Below are 13,578 nucleotides of genomic sequence, written 5' to 3' on the forward strand. Positions count from 1 at the left end.
GTGTCAGGTAGCAAATACAACTGAGAACCAAGCTGAATACAGAAGGTTCAGAAGGGATGTGAAAAGGCAAATGCGAGAAGCAAAGAGGGATTATGAAAAAAGACTGGCAGCTAACATAAAAGGAAATCCCATAGTATTCTATAAGCACATCAATAGTAAAAGGGTGGCAAAATGAGGTGTAGGGCCATTTAGAGACCAAAAAGGGGATTAACACCTACAGACAACAGGCGTGGCTGAGGAGTTAAATGAACACTTTGCATCTGTCTTTACCTACGAGGTAGATGCTGCTCAGGCCATGGTGACAAAGGAGGAAACTCAGTCACTAGAAGGGTTTAAAATTGAGGAGGTGGTGGTATTGGATAAGCTGTTGGCACTTAAAGTCGATAAGGCACCAGGACTGGATGAGATGCCTCCTTAATGATTGCCTCTGAAACCTTCCCCACGACAGACATCAAGCTCACTAACCTATAGGTTCCTGTTTTCTGCCTCCCTCCCTTCTTGATTAGAGGGGTTATATTTGCTACTTTGCAGTCTGATGGAACCTTTCCAGAATCTAGGGAATTTTGGAACATTAACACCAATGCATTTATTACCTCATTAGCCATCCATCTTAAGCCCTTGGACGAAGTCTATCAGGACCCCGAGACTTGTCAGTCCGCAGCTCCATCAGTTTGGTCAGTAACACTTCCCCAGTGATTGTAATTTCACCAACTTCCCCTCTCCCTTCCACCCCCTGATTTACAGTTATTACTGGAATGTTTTTGTATCCTCTATAGTGAAGACAGAAGCAAAATATTTGTTCATTTCATCCGCCATTTCCTTATTATCTACTATTAACTCACCATTCTCTCTTTCTAGAGGACTCACTTTACTTTTTTCTTTAAAACTTGGAGAAACTCTTCCTCTCATACTCTAATTTATTTCTCCTGATTAATCTTTTAGTCATTCTCTGCCGTTCTTTATATTCCGACCGATCATCTGACCTGCCACTCATCTTTGTGCAGTTATATGCTTTTTCCTTAACTTTGATGCTTTCCTTAACTTCAGTTAACCACGGATGGTGTATACTCCCTTTAGAATTTTTCTTTATTGTAGGAATACACTTAAGAGTATTCTGAAATATCCCCTTAAATGTTTGCCACTGCTTCTCTATTGATCTATCCCCTAGCTTTCATGCCCACATAGTTGTCTTATTTAAGTTTAAAATAGTAGACTTAGACCCATTCTTCTCCCTTGGTCTGTTGCTGCAGTGCATTTTGTAGGTAATACACTCTGCTGTTACTGTGTGTCGGTGGTGGAGGGGATGAATGTTTAAGGTGGTGATTGGGGTGCCAATCAAGCAGGCTGCTTTGTCCTGGATGGTGTTGAGCTTCTTGAGTGCTGTCGGAGTTGCACTCATCCAGGCAAGCGGAGAGGATTCCATCACAGTCCTGGCTTGTGCCTTGTAGATGGTGGACAGGCTACGGGGAGTCAGGTAGTGAGTTACTCGCTGCAGGATTCCTTGTCTCTCATCTGCTCTTGTAGCCAACTGGCTAGTCCAGTTCAGTTTTTGGTCAATGGTAACCCCCAGGATCTTGATAGTGGGGGATTCAGCAATGGTAATGCCATTGAATGTCATGGGGCAATGGTTAGATTCTCTCTTATTGGAGATAGTCATTGCCTGGCACTTGTGTGTTGTAAATGTTACTTACCACTTGTCAGCTCAAGCCTGGATAATGTCCAGGTCTTGCTGCATTTGGACATGGACTACTTCAGTATCTGAATAGTCCTGAATTTTGCTTAACATTGTGCAATCATCAGCGAGCATGCCCACTTCTGACCTTATGATGGAAGGAAAGTCGTTGATAAAGCAGCTGAAGAAGGTTGGACCGAGGACACTGCCCTCGGGATCCCCTGCAGTGACGTCTTGGAGCTGAGATGACTGACTTCCAACAACCCACAACCATCTTCCTTTGTATGATTCCAACCAATGGAGAGTTTTTCCTTTGATTCACATTGACTCATTTTACTAGGGCTCCTTGATACCACAATCGGTCATATGCGGCCTTGATGTCAAAGGCAGTCACACTCACCTCGCCTCTGGAATTCAGCTCCTTTTCCATGTTTGAACCAAGGCTGTAATGAGGTCAGGAACTGAGTGGCCCTGGTGGAACCCAAACTGGGGATCTGTGAGCAGGTTATTGCTAAGCAAGTGCCAGTGTTGTAGCTATATCAGAGCAGCTTGGCTAGGGATGCGGCAAATTCTGGAGCACAAATCTTCAGTACTATTGTCAGAATATTGTCAGGGTCCATAGCCTTTGCAGTGTCCAGTGCCTTCAGCCGTTTCTTGGTATCACATAGAATGAATCAAATTGGCTGAAGACTGACATCAGTGATGCTGGGGACCTCCGGAATAGGCCAAGTTGGATCAACCACTCGGCACTTCTAGCTGAAGATTGTAGCAAATGGTTCAGCTTTATCTTTTGCACTGATGTGCTGAGTTCCTCCATTTTTGAGGATGGGGATTTTTGTGGATCCTCCTCCTCCTCCTCCAGTGAGTTGTTTAATTGTCCATCACCATTCATGACAAGATGTGGCAGGACTGCAGAGCTTGGATCTGATCCGTTGGTTGTGGGATTGCTTAGCTCTATTACTTGCTGCTTATGTTGCTTGGCACGCAAGTTATCCTGTGTTATAACTTCACCAGGTTGACACCTCATTTTTAGGTATGCCTGGTGCTGCTCCTGGCATGCTCTCCAGCACTCTTCATTGAACCAGGGTTGATCCCCTGGATTGATCGTAATGGAAGAGTGGGAGATGTGCCAGGCCATGAGGTTACAGATTGTGTTCGAGAACAATTCTGATGCTGCTGATGGCCCACAGTGCTTTGTTAATGCCCAGTTTTGAGTTGCTAGATTCGTTTGAAATCTATCCCATTTAGCATGGTGATAGTGCCACACAACAGGATAGAAGGCATCCTCAATGTGAAGGTGGGACTTTGTCCCTATAAAACTGTGCGGCGGTCACTCCTGCCGATACTGTCATGGACAGATGCATCTGTGGCAGGCAAGTCGGTGAGGATGAGGTCAAGTAAGTTTTTCCCTCTTGTTGGTTCCCTCACCACCTGCTGCAAACCCAGTCTAGGAGCTATGTCATTTAGGACTCCGCCAGCTCGGTCAGTGGTGGTGCTACGGAGCCACTTTTGGTGATGGACATTGAAGTCCCCCACCCATAAGACATTCTGTACCCTCGCCACCATCAGTGCTTCCTTCAAGTGGTGTTCAACATGGAGAAACACTGATTCATCAGCTGAGGGAGGGCGGTACATGGTAATCAGCAGGAAGTTTCCCTGCCCATGTTTGACTTGATGCCATGAGACTTCATGGGGTCCAGAGTCAATATTAAAGACTCCGAGGACAACTCCCTCCCGAATGTATACCACTGTGCTACCACCTCTGCTGGGTCTGACCTGCCAGTGGGATAGGACATACCCAGAGGTGGTGATGGTGTTTTCTAGGACATTATCTGTAAGATATGATTCCATGATGACGGCTATGTCAGGCTGTTGCCTGGCTAGTCTGTGAGACAGCTCTCCCAATTTTGGCTCTAGCTTCCAGATGTTAGTAAGGAGGACTTTACAGGGTTGGCAGGGGTCATATTATAGTTGTCGTTTCCGGTGCCTAGGTCAACGCTGGACGATCCATCTGGTTTTCATCCTTTTTTGAGACTTTGTAGCGGTTTGATACAACTGAGTTGCTTGCTAGGCCACTTCAGAGGGCATTTAAGAGTCAACCACATTGCGTGGATCTGGAGTCACAGGTCTGCCAGATCAGGCAAGGATGGCAGATTTGCTTCTCTAAAGGACATTGGTGAACCAGATGGGTTTTTACAACAATTGACAATAGTTTCATGGCCATCATTAGACTTTTAATTCCAGGTTTTTTTAATTGAATTCAAATTCCACCATCTGCCATGGCGGGATTAGAACTTGGGTCCCCAGAGAGTTACCCTAGGTCTCTGGATTACTAGTCCAGCGACAATATCGCTGTTTTAAAATTAGGAGTTTCCCTTTTGAGGACAGAGATGAGGAGAGAATTTTTCTCTCAAAGGGTTATGCAACTTTGAAATACACTGCCTCCGAAGGCAGTGTTGTTGAATATTTTTATGGCAGAGGTAGATAGATTCTTGTTAGGCAAGGAAATGAAAGATTATCGGGAGTAGATGGGAATGTGGATTTGAAAACACAAACAGATCAGTCATGATCTTATTGAATGGCAAAGCAAGCTCGATGGGCCGAATGGTCTACCTCTGCTCCTATTTCATATGTTCGTAGCAGCGCCTTCCAAACCCTTGAAATCTGCCACCTCAAAGAACAATGGCAGCAGATGCATGGGAACACCACCACCTACGAGTTCCCCTCTAAGCCACACACCATCTTGGAAATAAAAAATCTCTCCAACCAACATCAGTAGTCAGACTCTGGTTTTCAAAGATCCCAGGCTCTGGGATCACATGCACTTCTGTTGCACCCTGGGTCCATTTTAATATTACCAGTCATTGTGATTTTACTCATTGCCAATCTTGCTTAGACAGCCGTCTAAGCCCCACAATTTTTACCAACATTATTGCGTCAAAATCTTGGAATTAACTATTTAACACCATTATGGAACACACATTGTCACAGGTATTGTGTGATTTAAGACAACAACCCATTACCATATGCTTAGAGCAATAGAGCAGGAAAATTAAATGCGGCCACATCTCAAGAATAAATCTCCCAACAACCCCCAGATAGATTATAATATATTTAATGACATAAGAGTTATGAACACATTAAAAATTAGAAACGGGTAGTCTTGTTCATAGGTCGCTGAAAGCGAACATGCAGGTGAAACAAGCAATTAGGAAGGCAAATGCTATGCTAGCCTTTATTGCAAGGAGATTTGTGTCTAGGAGTAAGGAATTCTTGCTGCAATTGTATAGAGCCTTGGTGTGACTACGTCTGGAGTATTGTGCGCAGTTTTAGTCTCACTGAAGGAAGGATTCAATTGCCTGAGAGATTGCAACAAAGATTCACCAGACTGATTCCTGGGATGGCAGGATTGTCCCACGAGGAAAGATTGAGGAGACTGGGCCTGTATTCTCCAGAGTTTAGAACAATGAGAGGTGATCTCATAGAAGCATACAAAATTTTTACAGAGTTCCGATAGGGTGGATGCGGAAAGGACGTTTCCCCTGGTTTTTATCGGGTGTGGGGGGGGCCGGGGGTGTCTAGAACCAGGGGACACAGTCTCAGAATAAGAGGTAGGCCATTTAGGACCAGGATGAGAAGGAACTTCTTCAGTCAGAAGATGGTGAATCTTTGGAATTCTCTACCATAGAGGGCTGTGGAGGCTCATTGAGTCATTAAATATGTTCAAAGCAGAGGCTGATAGATTTCTAGATACCAATGACATTAAGGGGTACCGGGATTATGAGGGAGGATGGTGTTGAGGTAGAAGATCAGCTATGATCTAGTTAAATGGTGGAGCAGGCTTGAGGGGCCAAATGTCCTACTCCTGCTTTCCTGATTTGTAAACCAAGGTCCACTTGTGAGGATAGGCAACCTATAGATGGCTAAATATAGGTAATACGCTCAGGATGGGATGGAGGAAAGCAGAGAAAGCTGTGAGCATTGAGACAAATAAATAAAAAAGTTTAAATTAAGGTGTTTTAAAAATGCTATCTAAATAGGCCAGAGCAGCATTCGCCTGAATTAGGAGGAACAGGACTAACAGACAAAGATTAAGAGGTGTGACAGAAACATTTAAGGCAAAATTTTCCCATTGGTGTGCAGGGGTGGGACCTGCATGCCGATGCGTAAAATGACACGTGGTGACGTTGGGTGAGCGTCCCGACATCACTGCGCGCCATTGTGATATTTCATTGGGTGGACACACGATGATATCCAATGCATGCCCACCCGCCATTAATTAACGCACCACTTAAGGCCCTTGAGGTGCCAATCGCCTGCGACTTTTCAGCGCCCTTGCGATCTTCAGGTCATCACACTGGCTCAATGGGCAGGCAGATAGGAGACATTTGTATAAACCTCATCCACAGGGCAGGATAAGAGGGGTCAGTGGGGCCGCAAGTGTGCTGTCAAATATTTAATTTGGAAAGTTACTGATACTTGCCTGTGTGAGCTGCATACTTCAAAACGCACACCAGCTGCTTGGACTAGACTCTTAACCTTCAGGTCAGCACTCTGCAGTGAAGAATAGTTTTGGGCTTGCAGATTTCTGGAAGCCTTACCTTAGCCTGAGAATGGGAGCTGAACTGTCCACTGGAGGCACCTCCTCTGGGGAGGAAGGGAGGGTTAGGAGGGGGAGGAGGCCAGGAGTGTGCATGCAGCCTCCAGGGGAGCCACCTTTGGGGGGAGAGGCACAACCACAATGGGTGCAGGGCCAAGAGATAATCCAAGGCAGAAGGGGGTGCAGAAGATGCCACTATCCTGCTGCCAGGGTATACGGCGGTGAAGTAACTACCTCAATATGTCTGAGGTGCAGTGCCGAAGGAGGCTCCATCTCTCAAGGGAGACAGTCAACCATATCTGTCAGATGATTGTGCCTGAGATCTTCGCTGTGTGGGTGGACACCCCATGCCAGTGGCTCTAAAGGCCACAGCTGCCCTCAACTTCTATGCCTCTGGCTCCTTCCAAGGCTCAGTGGGTGATCTTTGTGGTGTCTCCCAATCAGCTGTCCACACTTGTATCAAGCAGATTACAGATGCTCTGTTCAGGCATGCATTGACCTTTATCCACTACCATTGGGACCAGGCAAGCCAGACAGAGAGCCAGAGCTTCACGGCCATTGCTGGCTTCCCTCACATCCAGGGTGCAATAGACTGCACACATGTGGCCATCAAGGTACCAGCAGGTGAGCCCGGTCAACAGGAAGGACTTCCACTCCATGAACGTGCAGTTAGTATGTGATCACAGGATGCAGGTTCTACAAGTCTGAGCAATATACCCAGGTAGCTCCCACGACGCCTACATCCTCCAACACTCCCAGGTGCCAGAGCTCTTCAATGCTCCAGCCTGGCTGGACAGATAGCTGCTGGGTGACAAGAGTTACCTCCTCAGAAGGTGGCTCATGACGTCTCTCCGCCATCTAGGAACAGAAGCTGAGCAGTGGTATAATAGGAGCAATGCCTCCACAAGGGCTGTGGTGGAGAGAGCCATCGGTCTTCTCAAAATGCACTTCCAATGCCTGGACCGTTCAGGGGCACACTCCAGCATCCCCCAGATTGTGTGCTGCTGATAGTGGTTGCAGGCTGCGCTCTCCACAATCTTGCGCTGGAGAGGTGGGATGCTGTGGATGAAGAAGATGTAGACGCTGCGGCTGCACATGATGAGTCCACCAGTGAGTCCGAGGATGAGCACACACAGGGAAATGCTGAGGACGTAATCGCTGACCTGGGCATACACCAGGGAGGCAGGGACATCCAGGAGGCTTTAATCCAATGAAACTTCAGCTAGCACACCACATATGGACCTCCAGGACAAGCCTGGGCTGCAGACTCCATACTCGATACCGGAGTGCAAAATCTGCCTGGATAGGAACGTTAACTAAGGGCCGTGTCAATAAAGCTGAATGTCCTACAAATCACTTATAACATCCACCTGCAGAAGAGAAGAGGCACCCTCAGCCATGGTGACATGTCTGAATTTAATGGTATAACAAAAGGAACTTAAAGAACAAAATGACAAAGGTGTTCAACATCACACCAACCCATAAAGACCTTATTGTGGGCCAACACAAAAGGACCAGTGAGAAACCCGTGGTGTGACCAAGGTGCCTTATGTTTACGCTTTCGGGTGCTACGTCTTGGTGCTGACCCCTCGCTGGGACTGGCTTCTGAGACAGCCTGCTGACTCTGCTGCCCTGTTGACCTCAATGACCTTGGCAGTCGTCCTCTGGCCCGTGGAATGACTGCTGCCTTTGCATGAGAGGGAGAGGCTAGTTCCACAGCTGGCATCTCCCCAGTCGTTGCAGCCTCATTGGATGCAACGGTCACTGGCAGAGGGGCGGAGGAGCTGCCGCCCTCATCTGGATTGCCCTGAGAGGAGCCTGTAGAGATGACAGGCAATTGCTGCGCCGACGTGAGGTTGGTTCAGACCTCCCTGCTCACCGTGGATGGATGGGCACCGAGCTGGGAAACTTGGTGCCCTGACCATCTCCCACACTGGCACTGACTAGCGGAGGTCAATGCCGATGTGAGGGCTTGCTGGTCCAAGCGCATCCCCAGGAAACCCTGATTGGCGACTCTCATGGAAAGGCTCTACCAGGAGACCAATCTCTCCATGGGGGGGCACATGGCGCTTGATCATGAGGCTCACTGCATCAGCAATGGTCCGCATACACTCCTCCACCATGGAGACCAAGCCAAGCATGGCCTCATGTATCTCCACCAGATGCTCCCGCACACCCGGCCGCATTTCCTGCGCTTGCTGCATCGCAGATGACTCCAGAGGCACATCACCAGCCACTGACTGAGCATGTGCCTGATCTCCTGCAGTCCTCCATGGCTGGTGCCAGGGGCACTCACTGTCTCCGTCAGCTCTTCCAGTGACTGTGAAGTGCCCTCGCTGCTGTGCCCTGGGACACTAGCTGATGATCTAATTCCCACCGAGGTGCTAGTATCTGCGTTGGTGCCTGTCTGGCAAAGATGGTGTGACGCTGGTGAGTCCAAGACTTCACGGCCCTCAGGTGTGAGAGGGGGGCCCCTGCTGCTCCTCCACCCGGCCCTGCTCCGCTGATGCTGAAAGGAAGAATAAGGACCATTTAATTAGTTAACGTGGAGACAATGTCAATGCGCATCCCTGTCCCCCGGTTCATTGTGCGCTCATCCTTCCATAAGTAATGGTCAAGCCATGTTGCAAACTTCAATCGCTGAACATTCAGCACTGCCATGGCTGCTGGGAGAACAATGTTGACCTCAGTGCTGGGCAAACATAACTGCCCTTGGTACCCCAGCCTAATTGACACTGGTGAATCTGGGCGCATGGCGTCATTCCAGATCTTGGGTCTCTTGCTCGAACTGGCTAAGTATGGCCACCTGGGCCGGCCCTCCGCCAGTCCTCACCTGCTTGGTGGCATTATGTGCATTCTTCTCCTGAAAAGGAGAGAAGAGCATTGATTAGTGCTACTTGTACCTGGATTCTCTTCACGGACGGCCCACCACAACCATAGTAGGACACTGGGGGGCTTCAGTGCCTCCTCAGCCCGTTGCTGCTGAACACTCACACAAAGATGCCAGGTCTGCACCCACCCCCCCGCATCACATGTGGCATCACATGGTCTAACCTTCCACAGCAAGGAGTCGCAAGCACGTGGAACGCAGAGGACAGCAGATCAATCGGTGCCATGCCTTGAAACTCCCCTCCCAGCATGTCATCACCCTGACTTGGACATGTCCTAGAGCTCCAGCACTGCGCCTGGGTGCAGTTCCTCCAGGTTGCCTGCAAAACAGTAATGTGGGTCTCAGTGTTCCACACGCTGCGGGGGAGAATTCATCTCTTCACCACCCTCTCAGGGAGATCTAGGCATGGGCAATATCTGCTGGTCCACCCAGTGAAGGACACATGCCGTCAATGATTCAATGCAGTCACTACACTCAGACTTGGGGGGGGCGGGGGGGGGTGGGGAGAGATGCGGGAAGCCTACCTGCTGGGTTAAGTGACCAATGTCAACATGGTACTCACCCTTCCAGAGTGCAATAGGTCATTGAAGCACTTGCGACACTGGATCCAGCTGCATCACACCGCGTCACAAGAGCTACAATCTCCCCTAATTCTTCCCAGGCACATTTGGTCATGTTGTAGGGGGCCTCCTCCTCCCGTCCCTGGGAATGAGGACCTCCCGCCGTGCTGCCACCTCGAGGAGGGCAGCAAGACAATCGTCAGAAAAATGAGGGGCACAGTGTCCCCCTGCCCTACTCTCCTGCCTGGCCTACTCACCAGCAGCGCTCAGGGGAGCCCTTCTGCTGGCCATGTTTGACAGCCTTTATAAGGCTGCTGCAGCTTTTTAAAACAGGCCATTGGACCCGGCGATCATAGCAGCCCCGGCTGCGTAAAATGGCGGCCGGACCCCTGCGCCCATTCCTGCTCTGCCCGCCAGTCAGAAAATTCTGCCCTTAATGTCAGTCTCTTCAGTTCTGATTTACAGTGGTTTTACTTTGAGTTAATCAAAGAGCAAAGTGCGATAAGCATGTAGAACAAATGCTACATTCAGGTTCAAAAAACTTAAATAAATGACTAGCTGCCCACTGTAGGTCATGAAGGTAACCTTTACTTACCTTTACATTTTGTGTTTTTGTCTGTTTCCTATTTTTATTTTTCCGTTTCCTTTTAATTTATTTTTGTTGGGAAGAATTTGATGCAGCATGCTTAATAAATTGGGGTCATTTCTTTTTTAAAGAGATAAGACTTAGGGGAAAATGTGGGCTGTAATGCCTGACGTTTTTGCCTCACCTAATGTAGTGCAGGATGGTGTTGTGCTGTGCTCTGTATTCTTGTGTTTCTAAGCTCCCGATTTAACTGTATTTGATCAGTATTTGATGAGTTGCTACACTTGAATTTATTAACCTATAAAGAGAAAACAGTTGTGCGTCTCTTTTTGGTTTGATAACTTTGGTCACATTTATTTCGCCCCCCCAACCTTCTTTGTTATATTGCTGATTCCATATCCTAATTCCATGTCTACTCATCTGTTTCTGTGCCCATTCTCCATTTCCACTGTGTCAGTCCAGGTTTGTTCCCTCCCTCTTGTCACATCTGCATGTTCATCATTTGAGTAAAGGAGAGGGAGAGAGAGAGAGAGAGAGAGAGCGAGCAGGTTTGGGAAGGTTTCAATGCCACATCAGACCAGAAATTTCTCAATTTCAGCTATGCATCTGTCTTTTTTGTGACTGTATGTTTTTGTGCTGAATAAGGAAGGCAAGGGGGAGACTTATGGGCAACAGGTGGTCTGGGAGATGATGGAAGACATGACATCAGGGAGAAGGCCCAAATTACACTTGTGGGGCCTGGAACAGCAGTTACACAAAGGAAAGCACTTTGTCCCCACCTGGTCTTGGAAAGTGGGTGACAATGGCAAGGCTGCATTCATTATCCACCCCTAGCCAAAATGAGAAGGTGAGGGGCAGCAGATGTCTACAGCAGGCATTAGGAGTCAATCATATCCTACGGGATTGGAGTCGCACAATAGCTGGCAAGTTTTCTTCCCTGAAGATCAGTGAATCAATTGAGTTTTGCTTTAATATGGCGTTCTGGCAACACGTTCAATTTTCTGGCTAGCCTAGCTCATAAACGAACAGACTTGTTTAATTCAACTTCATAATTTAATGGAGGTGGGGACCCACAACTTGTGGGTTGCTAGTCCAATACTATGACTATTGTTATTATAGTTATTATATCCTGGTACAAACAATTACCTAAGAATTTATAATTGAAGTACAGACAGGGGAATTTAAATATTCTGTACATCTGTACCACAATTATGTTTATAATAATGCACTTTTAAATGAAGATCGTTTCCCACACTTATGTAAAACTGTTGTTGTCCTTGAACACAAAGACAGCACCCACCCCTTGCAGATGCTAATTCTGCCAGTGCTGAGATTGTCCACTCGACATTTTATACATGTAACATCTACAAATGCTTTCTGACAGCCACCTTTCAGAGAGTACCTTTGGAAGAATAAAAAGGATGGGGGAAGAGCAGGATAAAGAACCTCACATAAGAAACTTCTCTTCTTTGAAGCTTGGTAGCATAAGTTGCTGAAATGTCTTTACTTTAAATGTATTTATGGGAAAAATACTGTTTTCTCCTTCTCAGGTTTAACTTGCCACATTTGGGGTGCCATCTTAATTGGGCAGCTGCATGTGCAATATTTTATGAAACCAGAGTGTTAAAACTAGACACACTCCTTACCTTAACTGCAGTCGCGAGCTTTGCCAATTACTCCATTGAACGTATTGAGCAGCAGGAAGTTTGGAGAACTAAAGAAACATTGCTTATCTCCAGGAAAACTAGAGGATAAGATCATCTGAAGGTCTTTACCCTGTAATGCTCCTTTGGTTTAATACAATAACTTGCTAGGGGAGGAACAGTTGTAACTCCTCTACTGAAACATTTGTGCTTTAGTACGATTTCAGTCAGCTGCTGGCACTGAGGCTTTTTGTGGTTTCAGCACAGTACAACTTAGCTGGTGCTGGAACAGGCAGCTGCAATATACTCCAACTAATGTTATACTGCCACATAGGGGCACCAATCAGATATTGCAGAAAACTGATCAAATTTATTAAAAGCCAAATTGAGGATTTTTTGTTGACTCTATGTAAAATGGAATGAAAAGGTTGCACATTTATAAGCAAAGCATATATTAATAACACAAGGAAATTAAAATAAAAATAACACAAAATAAGCAAAGGAAATAAACACAACATAAAAATATGTCAAGAAAGATATTTACTTGGAAAAGTGCATTAATGAATATGGAGAAAACACTGAATTGGATTAAAAAGATGGAACAAAACATAACAAAACATGGTGAAGATGGCTTTATGAGTCAGGATAGGGACAGGAAAAAGCCATTTGTGAACTTCGCTAGATATTCACCGTGCTGGTTGAGGCATCTCATGGCTTTCCTTGTTATGACATTCCCACAGTGCAGCATATCGCTGTGTTTGATTCTATTTTTACTGTCATGACCCTCCATCTCATTCCTGTCCAATTGGTGACCTAGCTCTAAAAATAAACTGCAAATAAATATACCCTGACAGTTCTTTCACACCACCCAGATTCAGGAAGGCAAAGTGCATTTTGTTAAGTCTCACAATCAAATGGAAAATTTCTACACTATAAAGACTAAATTTTAAAAGCTATTTTGAAGCACTAAGTAAAGTGTCTTTGCGTCTGACCAAGAATCCTAAATCACTTCAACAAAACAGCAGCCATGCAAATATTATGCAGTGTAAACAATATCCAAGTTTTCCCTGCAAGTTGACAATATTGTCAATAAAATGCTTTTTCGACTGGAACACAGTCTTTCTTTTCAAGTAGACAAAAATCATTAAAAATGAAACTGTTACTTTTGGGGACAAAAACAATGGTTAACCAAGTAAATAAATTGCCAATTTACTGACCTTATTCTCTTCAGCTGAGTCTGACTCTTCCTCTGAAGATCTTCTCTGTGCATGATCACGCTTCTTCTTTTTATCCTGATTGAACAGGGAATTTAAAAGGAGTGAATGTAAGCTGTTTATTCAGCAACTTGACGACAAACATTTAGCAATACTTGAAGGCACTTGTGTCAAACTCATTCTAAGGTAAAAGCAAAATATTGTGGATGCTGGAAATCTGAAACAAAAACAAAAATTGCTGGAAAAACTCAGCAGGTCTGACAGCATCTGTGGGGAGAAAGACAGAGTTTACATTTTGAGTCCAGATGACTCTTCTTCAGAACTAAAGTGAAGTAGAAATGTGGTGAAATATATACTGTTTAAGGGGGGTGGGGACAGGTGAAGCTGAATAGAAGGCCAGGGGAGATTGCAAA

At 46.2% G+C, this 13,578-nt stretch overlaps 1 protein-coding gene across 11 annotated transcripts in view; it reads right to left on the reverse strand.

Annotated features, from left to right (window-relative positions):
• fam133b (family with sequence similarity 133 member B) overlaps positions 1 to 13,578 on the reverse strand; it is a 106,993-nt gene that overhangs the window by 70,013 nt on the left and 23,402 nt on the right. For all 11 annotated transcript variants that reach the window (XR_005942623.1, XM_041184265.1, XM_041184264.1 and 8 more), the window contains exon 9: positions 13,169 to 13,243. Coding sequence is in view for 10 of the 11 variants with exons in the window: in XM_041184265.1 (XP_041040199.1) it covers positions 13,169 to 13,243 (75 nt within the window). In the remaining variant the exon portion in view is untranslated. The remainder of the gene's footprint in view (positions 1 to 13,168; positions 13,244 to 13,578) is intronic.

Source organism: Carcharodon carcharias, chromosome 3, assembly GCF_017639515.1.
Source record: "Carcharodon carcharias isolate sCarCar2 chromosome 3, sCarCar2.pri, whole genome shotgun sequence".
Taxonomy (NCBI): domain Eukaryota; kingdom Metazoa; phylum Chordata; class Chondrichthyes; order Lamniformes; family Lamnidae; genus Carcharodon; species Carcharodon carcharias.